This window comes from Oikopleura dioica, chromosome PAR, assembly GCF_907165135.1.
Source record: "Oikopleura dioica chromosome PAR, OKI2018_I68_1.0, whole genome shotgun sequence".
In the NCBI taxonomy this organism is placed as follows: Eukaryota; Metazoa; Chordata; class Appendicularia; order Copelata; family Oikopleuridae; genus Oikopleura; species Oikopleura dioica.
Genome location: NC_137293.1, coordinates 8,174,728 through 8,197,596, shown reverse-complemented (window position 1 = coordinate 8,197,596; position 22,869 = coordinate 8,174,728). Strand labels below are relative to the sequence as shown.

The 22,869-nt window shown below is 44.5% G+C and overlaps 5 protein-coding genes and 1 long non-coding RNA gene across 7 annotated transcripts; 1 reads left to right on the top strand and 5 right to left on the bottom strand.

Annotated features, from left to right (window-relative positions):
• Positions 1-525: 525 nt before the first annotated feature.
• LOC145705872 (1-acylglycerol-3-phosphate O-acyltransferase Pnpla3-like) lies at positions 526-1,421 on the bottom strand. Its single transcript, XM_081783373.1, has 3 exons — positions 1,151-1,421; positions 855-1,103; positions 526-815 (listed from the first exon to the last, which is right to left on the bottom strand). The coding sequence occupies exons 1-3, from the start codon at positions 1,416-1,418 to the stop codon at positions 547-549; spliced, it is 786 nt and encodes a 261-aa protein (XP_081639499.1). The 5' UTR covers positions 1,419-1,421; the 3' UTR covers positions 526-546.
• Positions 1,422-1,458: 37 nt separating this feature from the next.
• Positions 1,459-3,725, bottom strand: LOC145705849 (xaa-Pro aminopeptidase 1-like). Its single transcript, XM_081783346.1, has 7 exons — positions 3,615-3,725; positions 3,310-3,571; positions 3,029-3,270; positions 2,577-2,985; positions 2,059-2,530; positions 1,838-2,009; positions 1,459-1,796 (listed from the first exon to the last, which is right to left on the bottom strand). Exons 1-7 carry the CDS (start codon positions 3,684-3,686, stop codon positions 1,611-1,613), a joined length of 1,815 nt encoding a protein of 604 aa, XP_081639472.1. The 5' UTR covers positions 3,687-3,725; the 3' UTR covers positions 1,459-1,610.
• A 3,270-nt stretch (positions 3,726-6,995) lies between these two features.
• On the top strand, positions 6,996-8,219 carry LOC145705876 (uncharacterized). The gene is made up of 5 exons (XM_081783378.1): positions 6,996-7,362; positions 7,414-7,533; positions 7,584-7,683; positions 7,847-7,924; positions 8,052-8,219. The coding sequence occupies exons 1-5, from the start codon at positions 7,030-7,032 to the stop codon at positions 8,111-8,113; spliced, it is 693 nt and encodes a 230-aa protein (XP_081639504.1). The 5' UTR covers positions 6,996-7,029; the 3' UTR covers positions 8,114-8,219.
• Positions 8,220-8,223: 4 nt separating this feature from the next.
• Positions 8,224-18,043, bottom strand: LOC145705871 (uncharacterized). Of its 2 annotated transcripts, XM_081783370.1 has the most exons (5): positions 17,752-18,043; positions 17,411-17,703; positions 17,274-17,366; positions 8,931-8,999; positions 8,619-8,867 (listed from the first exon to the last, which is right to left on the bottom strand). In XM_081783370.1, the coding sequence occupies exons 1-5, from the start codon at positions 18,015-18,017 to the stop codon at positions 8,764-8,766; spliced, it is 825 nt and encodes a 274-aa protein (XP_081639496.1). In that variant the 5' UTR covers positions 18,018-18,043; the 3' UTR covers positions 8,619-8,763. The 2 variants fall into 2 exon arrangements, with proteins under 2 accessions (XP_081639497.1, XP_081639496.1); XM_081783371.1 differs by lacking the exons at positions 17,274-17,366; positions 17,411-17,703; positions 17,752-18,043 and adding exons at positions 8,224-8,419; positions 8,464-8,552 and having other exon boundaries at positions 8,595-8,867.
• A 23-nt stretch (positions 18,044-18,066) lies between these two features.
• On the bottom strand, positions 18,067-19,743 carry LOC145705853 (DDB1- and CUL4-associated factor 13-like). Its single transcript, XM_081783351.1, has 6 exons — positions 19,524-19,743; positions 19,191-19,478; positions 18,959-19,114; positions 18,754-18,911; positions 18,314-18,658; positions 18,067-18,266 (listed from the first exon to the last, which is right to left on the bottom strand). Exons 1-6 carry the CDS (start codon positions 19,723-19,725, stop codon positions 18,084-18,086), a joined length of 1,332 nt encoding a protein of 443 aa, XP_081639477.1. The 5' UTR covers positions 19,726-19,743; the 3' UTR covers positions 18,067-18,083.
• A 53-nt stretch (positions 19,744-19,796) lies between these two features.
• Positions 19,797-20,947, bottom strand: LOC145705891 (uncharacterized). The gene is made up of 3 exons (XR_014134641.1): positions 20,486-20,947; positions 20,182-20,438; positions 19,797-20,136 (listed from the first exon to the last, which is right to left on the bottom strand). It is a non-coding gene; the product is annotated as an uncharacterized LOC145705891 (long non-coding RNA).
• Between the last annotated feature and the right edge of the window lie 1,922 nt (positions 20,948-22,869).

The following is a 22,869-nucleotide window of genomic DNA, read 5'->3' as shown; positions in this document are numbered from 1 at the left end:
AAAGAACAATTTACGGCGGGAGCGGGGGGGAGGGGGAAAGATCACGAGAAAATCTCGAGGGAGGGGGAAAGAATATCCGAATATCTTGGGGGCGCGGGAGAAATTTTGCTCCCCCCCGCTCCCGCGGGGGCTCGCAGGAGCTTGCGGCGCGGGAAATTTCGAACTCTGCTCCGAGGTTCTTTTCTGAAGTCTGATTGAAAAAAATCTCCGATGAAACAAGTTCATAACAAAGGACTTGAAAAATTTTCATTTTCTCAACAATAATTTGAGATTTTCATTTGAAGATGGTTTGATAATCAGACCAGAAGTTCATTTTCTCACGTCAAACAACATGAACATCTCATGTTTTTATCCTACCAAACAAACCGGTGTCTACAACTGGCTGGCGCCCAGTCGGCGCTCTTACCTAGTAATGTCGTACTTGTTGCTACTTTCAATTAGATGCTTGCGGAAATACTTCTACAGAAGTACTTATATTGGTATATAATTATACACCGAAGAAACAATAAAATGAAAGACTTCAAATTTTTAGAATTTGTGTAAATTTTATTTCACATATTTTTCAAGCCAAACAGTAGCATCGTGTTGACCTTGGTTCATAATTTTATCCATCCACTGATCATTCCCACCAAACAAGGCTCGGTAAAGAAGACGTTCGAAGTTCTCTGATGTCAGATAGAATGTCAAGTGTTTTCCAGCGACAAGGCGTACGTTTCTCGCGTATTTTTTTGCTGGGCAAATATTCGCATCGTTTGAGGAGGTTGAAAATGGTTGTATTCGAACAGTTTTAGATGGGAAAATATCCAGTAAATTGTCTAATTTTCGGTTAGTTTGGAGTTTGATTGTGTTTTTACCTGTGAATCCGCCGTCATAATAATTTTTCCCACTCATCGTCACGGGAACAGTTCCCGCCCAGTAGGGAACAAGACATGAAGCAAGAACAGTGTTGACGAAATCTTCCTTGTTTTCGAACTGAGATTTAATAACAGACTTTTCATGAATTCCGAATTTCGGGTGCTTCCCTGACATTTCAGTGATTCCAAGATGAACTCTCCCGTTACAGATATCATCGGCGTCGGCAGGAAAGTAGTCATCCAGTAAATCTTGATTTAGCTCTGCATAAATGATCTTTCTTTTTTAAATAAAATACCTCTGAGAACATGTTTCAACTCATTTGTAAACCGAGTTTTTGCCGCTTTTGCTCTAAACTTTTTGACGAAGTCCAGCTCATAATCATCTGTTCTCAGTCCAAAAACTGCTGCTGAACTTGCTGAAATAGATCCTGCCGATACTCCTGCGTAAAGAGGCTCTTTTTCAATGAATTTCGACAAATTAGCAAGCAAGACTTTGTTGACTCCGAGATAGTAAGCGCCGTTGAAGCCGCAGCCAGCGTAGCTTATCATCCGGAAACGTCCCATTTCTGGAAGTGAGTTTTTCAATTATTGAAGAGAGTTTATTTTTTCATTTATCAAAGATGGAATTATCTGGGTAAAATGGAACATGTAATAATCAGAAAGAACATTTGAACGCATTTTTGAACTGAAATACGAAATTTTTTATCTGAAGACAACGAAGAAAATCAAGTCAGTGATGAAATCGTGGTAAAAAAATTACAAGGCAGCGCAGTTGTCTTCGATCCAGGGGATCAGATCGTCCCAGCCCTGAGCTTTGCACTCTGGAATTAGAAGCTCGGCAGTCTTCTTGTGGTACTCGTTCAGCCATTTCTTTTGCGAGGAGTCGAGCATTTCTGCGTTAATAAGTTTCTTGCACATTGGAACGAAGCATAAAGATTCAAACTAAAAGAAAAGATAGATAAAAAAAGAATAGACATTTCTACCTTCAAGAATTTAGTGCCCTCAGGGAGATTGTATTTCGTCTGGACATCAGTGACATAAAGGGCGTTCTCAATTCGGATACCGAACTCTCCATCTTTGTAGAATCCGGGCTCGTCGGTGACGCAGTATCCTTTCGCGTAGAAGAGATCAGCAGACTGAGTGACACAATCCAATCTTGCAAAAATTAAAATCACTTTAGTGTTTAAACAAATCAATTTCTTGCCGTGGAGAAAGATAGAGCCCAGTTGGCGGCTCGTGGACGTTCAACCAGCAGCCTATACCGTGTCCAGTTCCGTGATTGAATTGAAGGCCGGCTTCCCAAAGTGGCTGTCGAGTGAGCACGTCAAGGGCTGGGCCTCGAGTTCCTTCCGGAAATCGCAGCTTAGCCAGGTTGATGTGTCCCATAAGAACCCGAGTGTAGCACTCTTTCTCAAATTCAGATGGTTCTCCGCAGTGGACAGTTCGGGTAGTGTCAGTAGTTCCACAAGTGTAGTGAGCACCAGCGTCGAGGAGGAACATGCACTTTTCGATCTTTCGATCAGAACCGGGCTTTGGCTTGTAATGAATGATTGAGCCAGTAGGGCCGGAAGAAGAAATAGTGTCAAAGGATTGACCTCGGAAGTCTTTCTGAGCTCGGTAGAACTCGTTGAGCTTGTCGACGACGTCGCACTCAGTAATTCCAGTGCCAGCGTTGTCTAAAATTGGATTGATCACTCAAAAAAAAAGACATAAACTCCCTACCTTCAGCGTATTTGAGTGCTTTGACATGACAAACAGCGGATCTGACATTGGCAAGAAGCATTCCTTCAATCTCAGTGTCGTTCTTGTACGCTTTAAGAATTCCAACAGGGGTGTTTGTCACGACCTGCTTGTTTTTCAAAGCATTCACGATGGCTGCGGGAGAATTTGATGAAGCAAGAACCTTGTCTTCAAGAGATTCGAGAGTAGAAAGAGTAGAGGCGTAGTCTTCAATGGTGACACCAGCAAGATGGGCTCGAACGGCATCAGATGCCTGGGCCTGGTTCATGAACAGTTGCACCTTGTCGAGGGAGATGTAGCAGTAAGAGAAGAAAAGAGGGTTGAATGGAATGTCTGTTCCACGGAGGTTGAAAAGCCAAGCGATCTCGTCAAGCATAGTGATTACCAAACCCTTAAAAGATGCGTTCCTCATGGAATTGATGGCGAAAACAAACCTGGCAACCTTCTTTCTTGATTTCTTCTCGGACGGCGGCGAGTTTATCTTGCCAAGATTGACCAGCTTGGGCGACTTGCATAATTTCGAGCTCTCCAGCGGGGCGTTCTGGCTTATCAGTCCATGCAGCATCGATTGGGTTGGCAACAGTTGCGAATTTCAAGTTGCGGGACTCGAATTTGGACTTGTATTTCAGAAAACCGTTGTATCTAGTGCACCAGCCATCGCAACCGACAGTAGAGCCTACGGATTCATAACAGAAATGAAGATAAAAGAGGGTACCTTGAGGAAGAGTTTCAATAAGCCAGTCCTCGATAGAAGGAGTTCCAGAAATGCCATCCTTCATGAGCGTCCAATCTCCATCGAGCTCCTGATTAGCCTGGAGAAAGTAGCGACCATCGGTCCACAAGCAAGCCTTATCCTTTGTAAAGACAGCGGTACCGGCGGATCCAGTGAAGCCAGAAACAGCGGGTCGTCGATTATCACATGGAGCGGTGTATTCAGAGCCATGAGCGTCATCGGTTTGTTGGATGAAAGCATCGCACTGAAGTTTTAGATAGAAAAATGGTTGGATTTTCGAGCTTTACCTGTGTGAGATGCTTTCTCGCTGCTGCCAAAAGCGTCATTCTGCGAGTAACTGAATAAATTAACCGGTTCATTATTGTTCTGAAGAAACATAATCTGAGCAGTCAGTAATTCAATCAATGTTATTTCTCTTGATAGTGGTTTTTGAATTAGGAAATCAGAAGGAGTGGCAGTGAAAGAGAGAAGTTGAAAAATAAAACAAGTCCGTGTAAATTTGCTTTTGAGCGTAAATATTGACAAACCCTCGGTTTGTTGCGCATTTTTCTTTTTCCGTCTGATCGAAACTGTGCGCTGCAATACCGCTGGTGCCTCCGGTTTATCTGACACGTTATTCGATTTATTTGATCGTCCATCTTCAAGTGTACGTAAATTGCCGATGTTTTGCTTCTCCGTTGGCGTGTTTAGAAAGGGCTTGAGTGTTTCCTTCTTCGCCCGACGAGATTTTCGCCGAAATGAGCGTGTCCTTTGAAGTTTTCTTTTCAGGTTATTTTATTAACTTTTGAGATAACAGCTCTGCTCTAGAGATAGACCATCTTTACATAATACATTAGTTATGTTCATAAACCTTCCCTTCCATTTTCAGATTCAGCCATTTTTTGCAAACAAAACTGATTCTCTATGAACAAGAAATAAAAATAGACAACTTCTGGGTCAATTTCCTTTTAGATGAATCATATTTATTTTTGAAAAAAGGATCGAGTCAGTACTTTGAGCTCGTGAGCCCCACACTGTCTTTTGCTTTTAGCATTTTCGAGTTTTCTTCTAAGACGGCTAGAATCGCTTCTTGATCGGGCGCAAGTTGTTCCTCTTCGGCTTGTTGGTGGGGTGATTGAAGCCGTTGTAGATGACGACGAGTGTGCGCGTTGAAGTTTGATAAATCGCCGTTTTGGAACTTATTTTGAGATTGACAGTAAAACTCTTCGTTCGCTATTCTTTCCCGCATCTCCATGTAATTATTTGCGGAGACAGCGAAGAATATTAGCGAAAATATGAAAAAGATTTTTGATAATTGGGCTTTGAAGGCTTCATAATGAATGATGAACAATAAGAGTAAGTTGGATATAAAACAATTTTGAAGCTTTCCTTTTAATTCTTGCTCTCTTTCTCTCGATTCATTGACCGCTTCTTCAGTCCTCGTCTGAAACAGCTTCTCAAACTCCGCCTTTCTCTGCGCCGCCCACTCGTCCTGTCTGTCCCTGTAAGCTTGATCGTGGCCAGCATACTGATCGTTTTTGTATAAATTTTCACGGACACGTTGAGCTCGTCTCCTAAACTCGTCGCTTTCGTAATCATATCGTTTGAAATTCTGCCGATGGCCTCGGAATTCGTTCCGCTGATAATGGCTGAAATCTTTGTCGTACTCTCCGTATCCTGCATCTTGCGACCATCGCGCGTGGTGTTGGTAAGCGTGCTCGTCGCCTCGTGCTTCACGTTCCTTTTTGATTCTTCAGCAGGTTTTCAAATTAAAAAATCATTCCAAATATTCAAGGATTTTTCTGTTGGAACAAAACCTTGTTGCAGCAATAGATTTTTCGGTTTTTCAGAGGCCTAATTCAAACCGCAAAAGACTTTAACCAAAAATAGTGCTTAAAAGTATTTGCTCTAATGAAACACAAGAGTTTTACTTTTTAGCTTACAAGAAACAGACAATTTTCATTCAAGAAACCTATCCCTCTCCCATTCTGCTCTCGCCTTCATCCTCTGTCTATAATTATACTCAAAATCGAAGCCTTCTCGCTGTTGCTGACTTCCGAATCCCCTATCGGCCCAGCTCTTTTGTTCCCTCATCCTCTGGCTCGTTGATGATCCGGGTGAAGCACCAGCTGTCGAGGCAGTTCCGTTTTGTATGCTTTCATATGCTTCTTGAACTTTTATAAACTCGGCGGCTTTCTTCTCGTCGCCGGGATGCAGATCTGGGTGGCATTCTTTTGCCTTTTTTCGGTAGGCGTTTTTGACTTCTTTTTTGGAGGCACCAGGTGTGATTCCGAGGATCGAGTAGGGATTAAGAAATGGGATGGAGACGGAGAGATATCTTCTGCTTGTAGGTTGAACCCGATTTCGAAACAACAGTATCATTGTCTTAATAACTCAGGTTTGAGCATTTCATGACTAGAATTTCTAGCTCTTGACGTAGACTGTGACGTAACGGAAAATCCTACTAATGCACATGTAACATGTTCTAAAATTATTACCGAAAACACTCGAGAAAAAACGATGATTCAGAGCCTCTCTCAGGGTCTTATTCGGAGCCTAATCAACAAACTCCATTTCCAAATGCATGGAAGAATTCAAAGAACATTTTTGGAGTGAAAAGGAACAAGCTAATTTTATGTTTTCACTAAACAATGATTGAGAGGTTTTGCCGTGGACGGCCACGGGGGCTTAGAAGCTCTTCGAAAGCGCATTAATCAAATGACCGAGTCATAAAATTGCATCGCTTGACATCCGTTATCGCGTGTGAAAGTGCTGCTAATCATCTCCTCTTACAAGCTCCGCTTGATTTTTCTACGAAAAAGATGTTTTCTTCTAAAAGACTCTTCCCCTGTGCTAGTCGAGCCAGAAATTACAAATCCCTAATTCTTGTTTAGCAAGCCGCAAATTGTAAACATTAAAATCTTTAAAAGATTTTATCTGGCGTCTGAAGGAGGCTGTTCCTAAATTCCTGGTAAACGTTGTGTAACTAAGGAGAGGGGCTACGATAAAAGGGAAATTTCAAGGGAGCTTATCTCTTACGGCCGGTACAATCCTTTCGTGACCCTTTACGACTATCCAAACATCGCAAGTCGGATAAGAGTACAACCGCAGTTAGGCCGGATCAAGGCTGCCATTCAACCACTTTACTGCAACCACTTATTAAACAGAGATATTTCACATTTCGAGAGAGTTTTCCGAGTACCTTAGAGCATCCCTTCAGAATTCTTACATAACCTCTTCATGAAAGTCATTTTTGATCAACGAAAAAGCATACTTTCATTCAGAAAACTCGTTAATTTATTGTTAATTTAGTCAAAATTTTCTATCAAGTTTACAATTCGGAAGATATACCTTTTCTTGCTAATAAAAAGCCTAGATGTTGTCCATTTTGCATGTAAAAAGAGCATTTTTTTCCGTTAATTTATATTTCCAAAAAGCACCGAAACCGTCTTTCCGAAAGAATGACGACTGAAGGTACTCCACTGAAGTCTCCTCTTATCCTGATCGTCTCAGATAAACCTCCATAATGAACACTTCCGGAACAAGACTAGAGAAAAGAGATAAATCATCGGTTCTATCAATTATCCGAATGTATCAGGTGGCGTGCGCGCTTAGACTAGATGGCGCTATTTTTACGCGCAAAAAGCCCGCTGCAGCGCGTTAAAAACGCAGACTTTCAAATTCTGAAAGAGTAAAAAGTACTTGAATTAATAGAAAAGAGCTATGAGACTTTTTGTTGTTTTGAATCTCGCTTTAGCTGTCGCAGCTCAGGGTCTTTCGAAAGAAGAGCGAGATGCGATTAGAGCACAAAAAGCGGCCGAGAGGAAAGCTGCTAAAAAAGCAGCAAGGGAGAAGAAGAACAACAAGAAGAAAACGACTACTGCTGCTCCGACAACCACAACTTCAACCACAACAACCTCGACTACTACAACGTCTACGACAACAACGACAACTACGACTACAACTCCAAAACCTACAACCACCAAAGCTACGACTAAGAGAGCAGCCCAGAAGCCAAAAGATTCTGGACGATCAGCTGGAAGCGGTGCAACTATGGTAACAAAAAGAACAAGCAATAATATTCTTATTATTGCTTTATTATTGTAGTGCGTTTCTTGCAACACAAAAGACCTCGCTGGCTGCCTTGCCGATTCCACTGCATTTGAATGTCCCGAAAATACATTCTGTTCGTTGACGATGCGAACTCAAAATGGCGCCCCGACACAGGTAAGAGAAAATTACTCGTAAAAATATCTTACGTGGATTTTTTAATTTAGTACGAAGTCGGCTGCAAGCAGAACAAAGCTTGTGTCTCGAACAAACGAATGAACGGTTGGGCTAAAAAGCCAAAGCCTAACGATCAGTGCAACCTGTCAGGTTCCGGTCATAAAATTCAAATTAGATAAGCGCCGCCCTTAGAAATCTGATAGCTTAAAATTACTGATTACGGGCTGCAAACCACACGGGACGCCTTCCGCTGTCAGGGCCGTTAGCGCATGTCCAGGGAATTCCTATTGACAGTAAATGACCCCGAGAAAAGGATCCAGCGCTGCTACTTGTCGACAATGCTGTACTGGCAGTGAATGCCTCGAGTTCTATGCAAAATTTACAGAACGAGGTGAGCCATCCGCTACATTCCAAAAGCATGTTTAGAAATGCTTAAGATTCTAGCTCGAAAAATACAAATCTTGTCTAGCGACGTTTCACGACATGAATTCTTTGCTTATTTTAACTATTTTTTTAAGAAACTTACTCAAACCGATGGTACTGGAATATGCCCCAACTTGATCGACCTCACCAAGCTTAAATCACTTTTAAACCTACACTTGTTGCAGCACCTCTCCTGTACAAATATTTCCCATTTAGATAGAAAAATCTTTGAATATGAAATAATAAACATATACGCATTGAAATTATCACACAAGCAAATTTGTATTTTTCATAATTTAAGCTCCTCTCAGCCGGAGAAGGAAACTCAAAACATTTTTTATTAGTCAGGCAGTTACAGCTAGAGAAAGAATCTCTTTCACAATGATAAAAGAGCTAGGAAGAAAGAGCAGAGAGATAAAGTTAAGCCTAGAACTTGGCGTCTTGGCGGGTGCGTTTTCGAGTGCTAGAATCGATGATCAAAGCAAAAGAACAAGAAAAGAAACTTACCCAGAAGCGTAGTTCAGAACATCTTTCTGCGACTCGAGCAAATTCAGCTCACTTTGCGCCGTTTTGATTGCCTCCTCATCTTCACTGATCTAGAATACCAGTTATGAGCAGAAGCTACTTTCTTCCAGTACCTTGGCAACTTTGAGCTTCCAGTTCAATTGAGCGGCGCGCAAAGTCTCGGCGATGTTGTCATCTTTCACCTTGAAGACTTCATCTTTTCTCGTCGTTGGAGCCTTGACAACGATGTGCTCCTTCTTCAGGTGGAAGTAGACGTATCCTTGTCGGGCTTCTTCGATGTTGTCAGTGTCGTTTTTCGGCGACATATTCGGCCGTGCCGCGGCAGAATCGAGAGAAGTGGACGACGACCATTGTCTTTTCGGCGTTGACTTCCTTTACCAGACCTTTTAGTCAGATCAAAAATTGATTTTTTATCTTATTCATAACTACAATTTTGATCCTCCTTCCTTCGTAGTAATAATACTCGAATTTGTCGTTCTTCGGATACGCTGCACCGACCATGTCCCCCAATTCCATATGTTAGTGTCCGCATAACCGGGGAGCTAGAATATTGTGCCGTTACCGGGTAGAGCTACTCGCCCTTTGCCGAGGAATATAAAACTAGCATCACTAACATTAATGACCGTCCCTTAAATCGGTCTCTTTTTACTCAATAATAACATAGTAGGGTTCTAACCCGCGGTAATCTCTTTATTATGCACAGCTTCTGTATTTGGTCTCTAAGTACAGTGGCATTTCGCCGATAAAAAGCAGGGAGCTCCGCTTCTTGCGAAGGTGCGTGGATGAGTGAAGAAATCGGCGTCGCTGGCAGTGGGTATCTTGAGAGCGTAGGCGGGCGGGGGCCAATCCGCGGTCAAGGAAGATTCACGCGGCAGGCTCGGTGTGAGAGAGTCGGAGGACTCGGAAATGATAGGTGGAGGACTTTCACACAGGTGGAAATCCGGACACTAATATAGTCCCCTCTGTCATTTTCGAGAGCTGCTACTGTCGGGCAGTGTTCTTCGCGGTTTCGAGCTTGTTCTTCTTGGCAGTGTAGCTCTGGTCAAGGCTGGAGACGAAGTTATGGTACAGCGACATGTATGGGCCAACGGAGAGCCTCTTCATCAAAGTTCGTAGTGGGAGCGATTTTTCAGTCGACCAGAATACTTTGGAGTGGAGTCGATTTTTGGTACCATGGTGTTTGATCAGCTTGAGGAGCTGGGTAATTCGTCGGTGGCATTCCAGAGCAGCTTCCGGCGTGCGCTGGATTCGTCGAACATCCTGGCCTTCGATTGCGGAGCCAAGGATTTTTGCGTTTATTTTCTTTCGCCGGAGGTGAGCTCGTCGGGCCGCTCGTCGTTTTCGCCGCTCTTCTTGTCGAAGATAGTCAGCGATGACTTTGGGGATTTCATCTTCGTCGGACTCTGGGTCGCTTTCAACGACGCGCGTTACTTCGATTTCGTCTGGTCGCGGTTCACGGGGCGCTTCAACCTTTTTTTGGTGGAGGTGGAGGCGGCGGAAGATTTTCTTTCGCTGGAAGAACCGGAGTTGGCGCAGATTCGTCGATGACTAGTCGTGGCGTGTAACTGCCGGGCGACCAGGTTGGAGATAATCCATCGTCGGACGAGATATCGATGTCTGACTCATCTGGTGGTGATTTCGATCGTGGGGGAGTCTTTCGTCGCGGTGTTTCGGATCGTCGTGGCGGAGTCTTTCGGCGTGGAGTTTTGGATCGTCGGGCTCGGCTCGGTGGTCGATCTCGAGGGCGGTTTCGTCGATCAGTTCGGGAGCGCTCCGACCGTAAGTTTCCGGACCTTTCGGTCTTTCGCGAACGGGACTTCCGTGTAACTTCGAGAATGACGCTTTTCAGCCGAACCATTCTAGAAATCACGGAGATCACTTTTTTGTCAGCCATAAAATGCCTGACAGGGTATTTTTTACGGGGGCTTTTCGCCAACACTCGTTCGTAGTTTTTTACAGTATTTTTCGATTTTTTTTGTAATATTTTTTAAATTTTTTATTTTGGAGGGCAGAAAATTGGTCCGAGTAAATAAATGGGTTAACATGCGGTAGGTTAACGGGGCTACTTTAACAAGAAAAGAGATTTAGAAAATAGTGAGTAGAGTAAGACAAAAAAAAATTTTTGGTAATTTTACGTCGATTGGTTAAAATTAAGAAATTCTAGATAAAATTGGTGACACAAAGAATTAGTAAAATTTAGTAAGGGATAATTTGAACAGGTAAAAGGGCTGTAAACGGCGCTTATTGAACAGAGAAAAATGGGCTCAAAGAGCGCGAAAAATTTCATTTAAACGGCTAAAATGGCCGGGGAAGGGTCGAGCGGGAATTTTATTTTGGGGTTTTGCGGTTTCTTGATGATCTTCTAAGTTGAAAGGGGGCGAGATTCTTGAGTAGTTCTTGTGTCTTCTTGTCCTCTCCTCTTTGAATTCTTGATCGGCTTCTCGTTTTCATCGGACCTGGTGACATAGACCGTCTCGCAATCCTCACAGGTGAGGTTGACTGTGCCCTGGGAGGCGGAGAGCAATCCTTCACAGGTGAAGTTGGAGGAGTATGGAACTCATCGGTTGTCAGGTCGAGATTTGGAGTCTCGGGCTCAGTGGGAGCCTTCTCCGCGGTTGTGCTGTCGAGAGAGTCCCCTGGACTAGGGTCACGCATCTCGACTCTTTCAGGTTCGTTGAGCTGTATTTTTGGCGGCTCGTGATGGTATTGCGTTGCTCTGAGAGGGATTCTGAAGTCCGGGAACCACGGTAGCGGGCCTAAAGCCGGTTTTCGTTCTTCGACTTTCTGGACTTGTGTTCGGTGGACCCAATCTTCGGCGCCTTCAACGTCTTTGATACGGACGACGGAGCCGTTACTGGCAGTAACTTCGAACGGACCGAGCCATGTGACTTTGGTCCTTTTGGCGGTAGCAGAGTTGGGTCGATGAAGGAGAACAGAATCGCCTTCGACAATTTCAGGAGCCGGAACCTTCGGCTGCGTTTGTTTTCGTAACGCGGCATCTGCTTCTGCTTGAAACTTCATGATTTTCTCGTGAAGCGTTCTTTTCGCTTCGTATCGTCTCTTCGTATATTCGTCGACCGTCAGATCTTCTGTTTGCGTGACTAAATCGTATTCACACAATCGCGGTTTTTCCAAGTATACGACCTCGAAAGGTGAGATCTTGGTGGAGCAGTTCGGAAGTCGGTTGATGGTAGAGACGACGTGCTGGAGACAATCAGTCCACTCAGCTTGAGTTTCGTGGACCATCACAAAAAGTGCGTCTTTTATGGTTCGATGTTGAACCTCGAGGAGGCCAGTACTTTGTGGTCTGTAACTCGTGTGATATCGCCAGGTGATGTTATGTAGCTTGGCGAATTGTTGATTCATCTCCGCGACAAAATGTCTTCCTCTGTCGCTAGAAATTGATACTACCCGCGGAAATCGATGAAGCACGTGGTCTCTGATGCCTTTAACTGCGTCGACTGCGCGGTGGTTTCTGCATGGTACTGCGATCAAAAATCGCGAGTATGTGTCGATGACAGTGAGGATGTATTTGAAACCAAGTTTGGTGACCGGCATGTCGACGAAATCGCATAGAATGTGTTCGAAGATGCGCGTTCCTTTCGGAATGCTTTGCGGTTCAGGTTGTCGAGATTGACCTCGTCCACCTTTTCGATGCTGGCAGTTGATGCAACTCCTGCTGAAGTTGACTATATCGTCGGCTTTCTCGGGCCAAGTTAGATGGATCATCGCACTTTTCATGCGCGCGGCGCCCATGTGGTTGTTGTCGTTATGATATCGACTGAGTACATCAGGGCGGAGGGCTCTGGGAACGTAGATTTTACCGTCGACGAGAAGTGCGCCAGTTTCTTCGCACCTGGTGAGTTTATTTCGGTGGCGGCGGAGCCAGCTTACTTCATCGTCTTCCTTAGCGACGGACAACTGCGGGAACTCGAAGTTGTGTTCAACTGATTCCAAAATCTTCTTGATGTTTTCATCAGCATATTGCTCGCTGCTGATTCTGGTTTTAACGCTGTCGTCCATGATCGGTTCGTTTTTGCTCACCAGAGCGACGATTGATTCCGGGCAAGTTAGATCATCGCCGTTGAGTTTGATCTTGTCGACACTTTCTGTGTCGGCCCAGGACGGGATGTAGACTTCGAATTTGCCGATATTCACGAATCTACCGGCCGGTTCTGACGGGATATCCTTCGATGTGCGGCTCACCGGTTGTTCAGGATTTCTGCTGAGGAAGTCTGCGATGGAATTGTCTTTTCCGGGGAGGTAAGTAACTATGAAGTTGAACTGGGAGACGGTGTTTAGCCATCGCGCTAATTTATCATTCCGCGGTAGTTTGCAGTCCAAAAAGGTAAGTGCTCGGTGATCGACTCGAACAACGAATTTTCGGCCGCGGAGGAATACTTTCGCATCCATAATCGCCCATACAACTGCTAAACTTTCTCGTTCAGTAGCTGAGTATCGTGTCTGAGCGTCGTTGAGCGTTTTTGAATTAACGCGGATGATTCTCCATTTCTGTCCCTCTACACATTGGGTCAGGCAGTAACCCATTGCGTATTTTGAAGCATCCGTGGTAAGTGTAAATGGAAGCGACCAGTCTGGGTGGTAAATCATCATCGGGGAGCAGAGTCGTTCCTTGATGATTTCGAGGGCTTTGTCGGCTTCGCGAGTCCAGGTAAGCTTCTTTCCGGGTTTATTCGTTTTCAGCAGATTGGAAATGGGTTTGATGATGGCAGAGAATGACATCTTTGCTACATTTTGATCTTCGCGTGCCGCGGCGTATTGTCTAAGCCAGTTCATGGCGCCCAAGAGGCTTTGGAGCCCTTTGTACGTTTTAGGAGGGGCCATTTTCCGGAATGCGTTTGCGTTTCCAGGATCAGCAATCGATCCAAGCGGGGTGATCATCCGGCCGAGCCACTTGACGCGGTCGTAGAGAGCGTGAACTTTGTTTCCAGCGACAACCCAGCCGAATTTATTGAGACAGCCAAATATTTCGTCCACGGTTTGGTAGAAGACGTCGAAATTTTCGGCAAAGATGAGGATATCATCTATGTAGCATTTGAAGTTTTCCTTGTGAGTGACGCTTTCGAGAGAGTGGGCCAGGGCACGACTGAAAATCGAGCCACTGGTCTTAAGACCGAACGGTAAGCGCGTAAACATCAGGTTTTGCGACTTCCACATGATGGAAAGCTTGTGTTGGTCGCATTCTTCGACGGGCACGTTCCAGTATCCAGCTCTAACGTCGAGCGTGAGGAGGTACTTCTGATAGGGCGGGATGATCGACTCTGTTCCGAGGTCTGGCACGCAGAAGGAGTCTTCTTCGCACAAGATCTTGTTGAGGGTTGCCTTGAAATTCATGACGAGTCTAGTAGATCCGTCGGGCTTCGCAACAGGGAGGATCGGGGTGTTAAATCCCTTATTGTTTTTGCATTTTGCGAGGACGGTGATTTTCTTTAGCCGTTCCACCTCGTTGTCCATCGGTTCGTCGTAGGCAGTCGCGGTTTTATACTGGTGTGCACTGGCAGTTCTGCCTTCGATGGTGGGGATTCTGGCCTTGTATGATGTAAATTGACCGATTGGGCGGTCTTCCATCGCAAAAACTCTTTTATGTTTCTCCATAAGTCCGCCAATTTTGACGGCTTCTGGGGCATTGTCGTTTGTACAGTTGATATCTGGGCCGAGTCGTGATTTTATTCCTTTGATGTATTTGTAGGGGTCCTCTGAGCTGCTGATCGCGTAGAACTTGTGCTGTTCCGTTTTCTCGTTAAAGGCGTCTCGGGAGGGCGCACCAATGTACGGCACGCGGGCCCATCCGGCTTTGTTTTTGAAGAATAATGTACGGTTGACGGTGTTGTACGCGATTTCTGAGCATCTCAGATTCATTGGATTTCGACCGAAGATCGCATCGAGTTGTATCATATCGTTGTTGACAACGTAGAACTTGACTCGAGGCCACAGAGTGTTTTTTCCTACTTTGATGTCGCAGGTGACTTCACCGAGGCATTGCTTATTATTGGAGCCGACGCCAGAGATTGTCTGCGTAGTTGGTTTGACGTCAAGTTGAAAGTGTTGTACGACAGATTCTCGTAGCAGGCTTCCGAAAGAGCCAGGGTCGAATAGTGAGTTGATAAATGTATCGGGGTAGGGGCTTTCTGGGAAGAAAACCGGGATGAATTGAGGGGAGCAGCTGCGCTGGACTCGCCTTGACAGGATAAGGGGACCACTTGCGTTTTCTATACCGGACGGTGGTCCTTCACCGGTGAAGTTTAGTTTTTTGACGTAGCATCGGAGTACGCAGAAGCCTCGGATGCGTCAGAGAAGTATTCATCTTCTACTTGAGTAGGGTCTCGGAGCTGGTAGCTTCCGTCCTCTTCGTCGGAGGGAATTTCTTGGTTGCAGCTTGAGTAGTGGGCGCCATACTGCTGCTGGGATTTCGATGGCTTGGAGCCGACGTGGCTTCTGCGGCTGCCATTCGATTTTTTGTCTTTATCGCCACGCTTTTTGGAATTGTTGGCGTTTTTGTCGTCTTTGTCGCCCTTATCTGCGTTTTTGTTCTTCTTTCTGCGGTCGCTGCTGCCGGGACGGCTGTTTCGAGGACTATCTCGAGGACTACCGCGGTGAGCTGCATTGAATCCGCTGTTGGAATGAACTTGCTGTCGAATTTGCTCCGCACGTGTCGCCAACTGGGCAGGGGAGGTAATTGAGGTGAGCTCGATTGAGATCGCTCTGAAGAGGGACTCGTCTTGTGTGCGCACTTCAGTCAGGATCTTCAGGAAATTTATTAATTCTAGGCAATCATCGTAAGAAGGAGCGAAAACCTTTTGCTCCTCGCTACCATTTCGTGAAAGTGAAGCTCGACGCCTCAACCACTCCTTATGAATAGTAGCGATAGAGGCGAGCGATGCTTCAAGCTCAGATTGGTATTGAGGGAAGCTGGTTTTGTAGCTCTTTCTCTTGGAGAAAAATTCTTCGAGCCGTTGGAAGATATTTGAGTGGCTTCCATATGTCGCGGTTATTGCTTCTTTTAGCTCGTCGCTAGTCGTGATGGTTTTACCAGCGAGTGTTCGTATGATGGAAGCGGGCAAGCACGGTTGCACGGCGTTCCAAATTTCCATGAAGGAGATTGAAGGGCAAGCTCGGCTAATAGCCTTGATTTTGGTGAGGAGATTGCTGCAGTCCTCATCAGAGCGTCCGCTGAACTTCAAGCTTGTAATGTAGCTTGTCATGAGGGAGGCCTCCCGAAATGCGTTTTCGTTGGACATGGGAGCGTGGACTATTTCGGGCTTGACGTCCGCGGTGGGGTTAGCCAGGTTATATTCGATCACTGCATCTTCGGCAGCTTTCAGATCGTTTTTGAGCGCTTGATAGTGCGCGTGTTGCGGATCGGATTCTTCGGGTGCGACGGTGAAGCGCTGAATCTGCGTCCGGAGAAGTTTGACTTCGCACAATTTCATTCGAAATTCTTCTGCGGTTGTAGTAGTAGTAGACATCGTAGACGTAGACAGCAGAGAGGGTACCAGAGGTGTCGACTTTGACTCTGTGTACGGGCTCATTTTTATCTATTCTAGTAGAAGCTTTTCACGTGAGTCTCCATTGATCCGAAAAATTTTCGTCCCCCAGAACGTATTAATATTTTGTCCCCCAGCGGGTAAATTCGTTTAAAATTGGGCATATCTAGGTATAATCGGGCAACTGTAACGTAGAATAGCTTTCACTGCCTTCAGCAGGAATATTTTTATTCCGAATCCGCGGAAAATAGGCGTGTTTGCGTGTACCGAGGGCTTATGTCAATGTTTACTAGAAAAGAATTGTTAAATTTAGATTTATTGAGAAAAAATCCCTTTCCTCAAATTAATTTTGAAAAATTTCGAAAAATTTAAGCTCGTGTCGATTATACGCGGTTATTTCGCCTTTTCGGCTTGATTCTGGGCTGTTCAGCATGAAAATAGGCATTTCTAGCTTAGTTGGGGATTACCGGGTCGTGATTGGCCAATTTGGAAATACTGGTCGCTGATTGGACGAGAGGGAAATTCACGTGCGGCTAGGGGTCCTAATCGCCTGAGTATTTCGCCAGTGTTCGCTAACCGCATAACACTACTAGCTAGCTCGCACGTGGGGGCAGTGTCTTTCAGGCGTTCTGATTGGTTGGACTGGGGCCGCGGATGTAATTTCATTTTTTGGAAAAAAATTTCGTTCTGGATGGACTTACCTTTGGAGAGCTCACGTGGTGCGTTTCCTATGGGCTGAACTTCCGGTACTAGGTTACTGTGAGTTAAGAGTAGATTAAGGGTAGGGTCAGTCGAGGAAACTTCCAAATCCGGAGATTTGAAAATGACCAGGTATCTGACACCATTTGTTAGTGTCCGCATAACCGGGGAGCTAGAATATTGTGCCGTTACCGGGTAGAGCTACTCGCCCTTTGCCGAGGAATATAAAACTAGCATCACTAACATTAATGACCGTCCCTTAAATCGGTCTCTTTTTACTCAATAATAACATAGTAGGGTTCTAACCCGCGGTAATCTCTTTATTATGCACAGCTTCTGTATTTGGTCTCTAAGTACAGTGGCATTTCGCCGATAAAAAGCAGGGAGCTCCGCTTCTTGCGAAGGTGCGTGGATGAGTGAAGAAATCGGCGTCGCTGGCAGTGGGTATCTTGAGAGCGTAGGCGGGCGGGGGCCAATCCGCGGTCAAGGAAGATTCACGCGGCAGGCTCGGTGTGAGAGAGTCGGAGGACTCGGAAATGATAGGTGGAGGACTTTCACACAGGTGGAAATCCGGACACTAATACATATCTTTGACTTTGAAAAGCGCCTGTTTGTATTCCCTCTGAATCGCGTCCTTTTCTTTGTCCTCCTCAACGACGTTGACTTGCTCTTTTTTTACCCCTAAAATTGCATTAGAAAGAAAATTCTACAAAAGAGATTATTACGTCGGATATTGGGGAGCCAGTAATTCGGGATAACGTCACAATGAGGCTTTTCTTCGGCTAACCATCCTCTCAATACTGGAGTGTTGAATTTGGTGCCTTTAACGTCGCCCCATGTCTCTTGGCAAATCCATGGGTCGGTATACCACTCGAAGAGGGCTTTTTCGTATTGACTGCTTGAGTATTGCCAAGCACGATTGAACTCGGGAATTTGGTCTTGTCTCACCAATCTTTGCAACTGGTCTCTCTCTGAAAGCCACGTTGTTTCGTGTGTTCCGTAGAAGAACACAGGCCACCTGAGATAAACGATAGATTAAATTTAGAAAAGGAAAGTGAAATCTTACTTGAAGTCCCAGTCGTAAGCTTGTGTTCCCAAGGCATTTCCCAGATTTGGAGTGCGTTTCTGCTTCCTTGTCGGACACAGCTCGGGATTGACGAAGTCGATTCTGGCGATCCACCAAATGGATTGGCTGGATCTTCCGTTTCTCGCCAGAACGACATCGCCAAAGTACAAAGTGGTGCGTTCTTCCCGCCATTCCCTCAAGGTATGCTCTCTCGGCTCCGAAGGCCCGGGTGTTTCCGATTCCGAAGTTTCTTGCGCTTGGCTCATTTTCTAAAATCAACGAATTTTACTTCAAATTCCACATAATGAGTGTCAGAGTGTTGAGCGCAGAATTTATTCCGTAGTCTCTTCCACAACTCGTTCGGCCATTCCTTTGATCTCGACAGCTCCTGGCTTCGAGTGCGCTTGCAAGTTTCGTTCTTTTCGCTTTCTGCTGCTGATCATCGTCTGCATCTTCATTCGCTCCTTGTAAATCGTCTTTGGCAGGTGACGATGGCGAGCGATTCGGCGCACATCCTACAGAAAGAGTAGCATTTAAAATGAACCCTTTTTCGGTAACTTACGTTGTGATGAGCAAATTTCTTCTTGAGCGCTTCTGAGTACTGCAATGATTGTCTCTGTCTGAAGTTAAGAACTCCAGTCTTCGCCCAAGCCACCGTCTTCCAAAGACGAATGTTTCCTTCATCCGAGCCACACATGAGATACTGCGCATCACCTGAGAAGGCACACGAGAAGACGCGCTGCATCCGCTTGATGTGATAACATTCTCTGCTTCTATTTTTCCCTTGTTGGAATATTCTCACGGTTCGATCATAACTTGCTGATACAAGCTCTCTGCCAGTTGGAGACCAATCGACATCCAAAACGGCGTCGGTATGGTCCACGTGAATGGAAAAGGCTTCAGAAAGCTAAGAAAAAGGTTAAGTCTAGAAACAAGTAAAAAATAATGGGCGTGAGTCAGAGTCTGCCAGACACTGAGCTTGGCTCATATTCTTTGGCTTACATTACGAATATCGAAAGTATACAGATTGTTATCTTCATTAGCAACTGTAAACAGCATGGCTTGCTGCGGGTTCCAAGAAATTCCATTACTTTGCATGTCCAATTTCATTTTCTTCATCGGTTCGTCTGCTCGAACATCGTATAGAACGACAGATTTATCTATCAAGATAATCAAGGTTAAATATGTATAAAAACGGGAATCGAACCTGACACTGTCGTGCAAGCAAGATCAGTTTCTACTGGGTTGAATTTTACTCTGTTGTAACTGTCATGGCCCCATTGCCATCTGCGAATAGGGTCGGATCTGGTCGAGTCCCAATATTCGACGACAGAGGAGCTGGTGAGGAATTTCGAACTTTCGTCTTTTACCCGGTGAAAATCATCGATTTCTGTTAGAATTTACTTAAGTTACTAAAGTTGTTATTGACTTCAACGGACCTAGAGCAAAATCACACGACGTAAATGGCGATTTTCCGATAATTGTCGCAATCTCTGGCGCCTCAGAGAATTCATCTCCATTCCAAAGTTTGATTTGCTTGTCAACACCAACTGTTACAATCTTGTCCGTTTTTGAAACTGCGAGGCCGCGAACCCAGCCATCGTGAGCTTGGATTTTCCTCGTTGTCTTCCGGCTTGTCAGTGACCACTTTCTGATTTGGCCGTCTTGCGCTCCGCTCCAGAGGACGTTCAATTTTGCTGGGTGTCGCGCGATAATTGACACACCATCTGAAGCACTTACAGTTTAAAAAGATCAGAAATGGCGAAACTGACCAGTATGTCCCTCCAATGCGCCAACAAACGGCTTGGCCATGACTCTCTCCAACTTCTGTGCATTTAACGCTCTCTGGTACTCTCTGACTGTCTCCAACGGATTGCTGTTTTTAGAAATATTTCTGTGGACTGGGTGAAGCTCTGTCTTTGTTTCTCGCTTATAGTGTGATGGATTGCGGCTTAGAATCTTGATATCTTCCATCTTACGACTTCTACAATAAAGTCTTAAAAAAGAAATCGTTAACGTTTTAAACGTAGTTTTATTCTTCGGAATTATATAATTCATTCGCTCTGTGTGTGATAGAGCATCCCATATTTACTTTAATATCGTAGACAGCTAATCTATCTGTCCGCTCATACAGGAAATATTGACTAACAGAAGATGTAGGAACAAATTGGCAGGTAATGGGATAAGTTTGTTGAAGATGAGCAATATGTTTTAGGAAGCGATCTCTCTCGGTCGATTCCACGGACATTGTGTCAGTCATGAAGTTCGGTCGCTCTTCAAGAGAGACTAAAATTCTTCGTGTTCCCGAATGCAGGAGCTTTTTTATCATCCGAAAAAATTTCATTGTTGTCAAATGGCTGTAGCACACATCCGCGGCGATACAAACTTAACGGATTATTCACGACTGAGTGGGTAGAATAAGGTTATTACCGTCAAAACGACTGCTTAATAATCTACCATTCGGATCATCCCAGGAGCATTTTGACACGAGGACAGGCTTCAGCACATTCAGAGCTTCGTGGTTAAGTTCTATCGATTTTCTCGTCACTTTTAGAACATGATCCAGATCTGTGGCCATCACTTCTTCGCTATAATGACGAGCGATCATGCTCGGCAAAGCTGATCCCGCCCCCAGCTCAACGACACATTTCCCCTTCAACATCTGCGGATGATCCAGCAAATACTCACTACACGACAGTAATCAACCTGTCAATCGATTTCTGATTCTTCTTACCTGAGGAAAAAACTCGCACGCCAGATCTGAAATCCGACATCGTCGATTGCTAATTTTCCTGGGAGAAATGGCAGTTGATATTTTGTAATTTTAATCAAATCGTCGTCGGCGTCTTTTTCATTCGTCAAAAAAGGTTGGAGGAATTTGAGTTGGAAAATCGAGTACTCCCCTTCTTTTGCACAGGTTGCTATATCATCCTCCACCTCCTCATGAATATCCGAACAGTACAATTTCATCTACTGTTGTCGACAGTGTCCGTTTCTAAATACTGTTGCTTGAACTTTATTACCACTTGATTAACGCTCCTTTTCTCTGGTTATGGGAATGAAATATTCACGTAATAGAATATAGAGCGGTTAACAGTTGTCACCAGAAAGAGCATCTCGATTAATTTGCTTCGAATAGGGCGCTATTTGAATTAGAATCCCGACTGTACGAGAACGATACGCTTTGGAACTCGCTTCTCTCTCTCTTCTTTTATTATTTATTTTTTACTCGTTTTCAAAAGAGAGATGAAAACCTTCTATCTTTTTCTCATTTACATGTGAGTCAAGAATATGACAAGTTGAAACACAGTTTAAGAGCTTATCTCCTTGGACTTACGCGAATATTCCAATTGACCGAACGAGAAGCCGAGGAAAAATTATGCAGGGAGTCGAGAGAAAAAGTGGTGAAATACAAACGAGAACTGGCAATCAGCAGTTTCTACGAATTCGGCTACAACAAGCGACTTTGCAACGTGCTTGAAAAGCGGCTTCAGTCTGGGAAAAAATTCTCTTTGGCCTTTTTGAAGGAAGGTTTTACCGCACTAGTGAAGCAAAATTGCACTGAAGATGCAATTAACCAGCTCAATATGGAAGCTCGCAAAAGAAAACTCAATCGTCAATGGGTAGAAAAGGGTTTGAAAAAGGGAAAATTGTCGATTTTCAGGGCAAGGAATGGTCAAAAGCGCTTCGGCCGACGAATTTGAGCTTGTTCAGAGATGAAGAATTCAACCTTTCCGGGACTTATATTAAAAACCTTCTTACGTAAGTAACAAAGGTTAATAACATCGACAATTTTGTTATTGGCTATAAAGGGCCTTGAGCCTGCTGAAAGTAATTATAAATAGAAAATGAGATGGGTCGGCTAACAGCCTCTCTCATCAAAAATTTGTTACTGAGAAAGAGGAATCGAGCTAAACTTGGGTCAAAGTCAGTAAAACACCGTGACCTGATAAAAAAACAAGATGCGCTTCTTTATATTTAGAAAGAAGTTGATAAAATAAAATTTAAGTGATGTGGTTATGTTGAGCTTCGAGTCCTACCCAAATATGATCTATAATTGCTTCGAGGGAGAAAAGTGGTCCTTCGACCAAACATTCGTCTATGTCGGCTCAGTGGCAACCACGATTGGGTTCGGAAATGTCACTCCGAAAACGCAACGCGGCAAGATCTTGACTATGTTTGTTGCGGGCATCAGCATCCCGCTTTTTGGTATTCTCTGCAGCAAAATTAATAAACAAGGTATAAAGAGCAAATAGCTCGTATCCAAAAATGCGCTCAGTTGACAAGGGAATCATTAAACTGCAGAAATGGATCAAGAAACGAAGCTCAAACTATGCGAAAAAGGACTTCATCGAGCGCGTTTTTCACAAACGAACAATTATGCTACTATATTTTACGAGCGGCATATGTTTGTTCGTCGTCTTACCATCCTTTCTCTTTCGATACATGGAAGGTTGGACCTATCTAGGTTCGTTTTCACAAGTGGCAAGGCTTGATGATTATTGCATCGTTTCAGATTCGGCATATTTCTCGATCATCACAATAACAAAGATCGGTTTTGGTGACTACATTCCGCGAATGGTCCCGCCCGACTTTGCTGCAGATTACATCTTCAATCAACAATGGTGCCTCAGAGGTAGAAAAAAAGAAAGTTCGAACATGAATTAATTACAATTGGTTTAGCCTTTCACTTTGAACTTAACTTTCTATTAGCACTAACAAATCCATCGCCACAGAGCGGCCCGACAAACCAAGAAACTGGCATGCCTATTGCCTGCAATATGACTACTTGGCCACCGCATGTCGAGAAGATCTTCACTCTTTATAGAGTGCTGATTTTCTTTTGGATGATTTTTGGGATTTCTTTTTCTATGACTATCGTCACTTTAGGTACATAAAAATTGGAACCCAAAGCAACTGAAATTTCTCTAGTGAACCGAAGAGTCGAAAAATACCTCCAAAAACACTTCCCCGGCGCCTTCATCGCCGAACAGAAAGAAACCTCTCTGCTCCGCGTTTTCCAACAACACTCTGCGCCCAAAATCTGGGACAGCAATACTGGCACCCGCCAGCCACTCAAAGAAAAAACGCAAGAAGTGAAATACGTGAAGAACAATC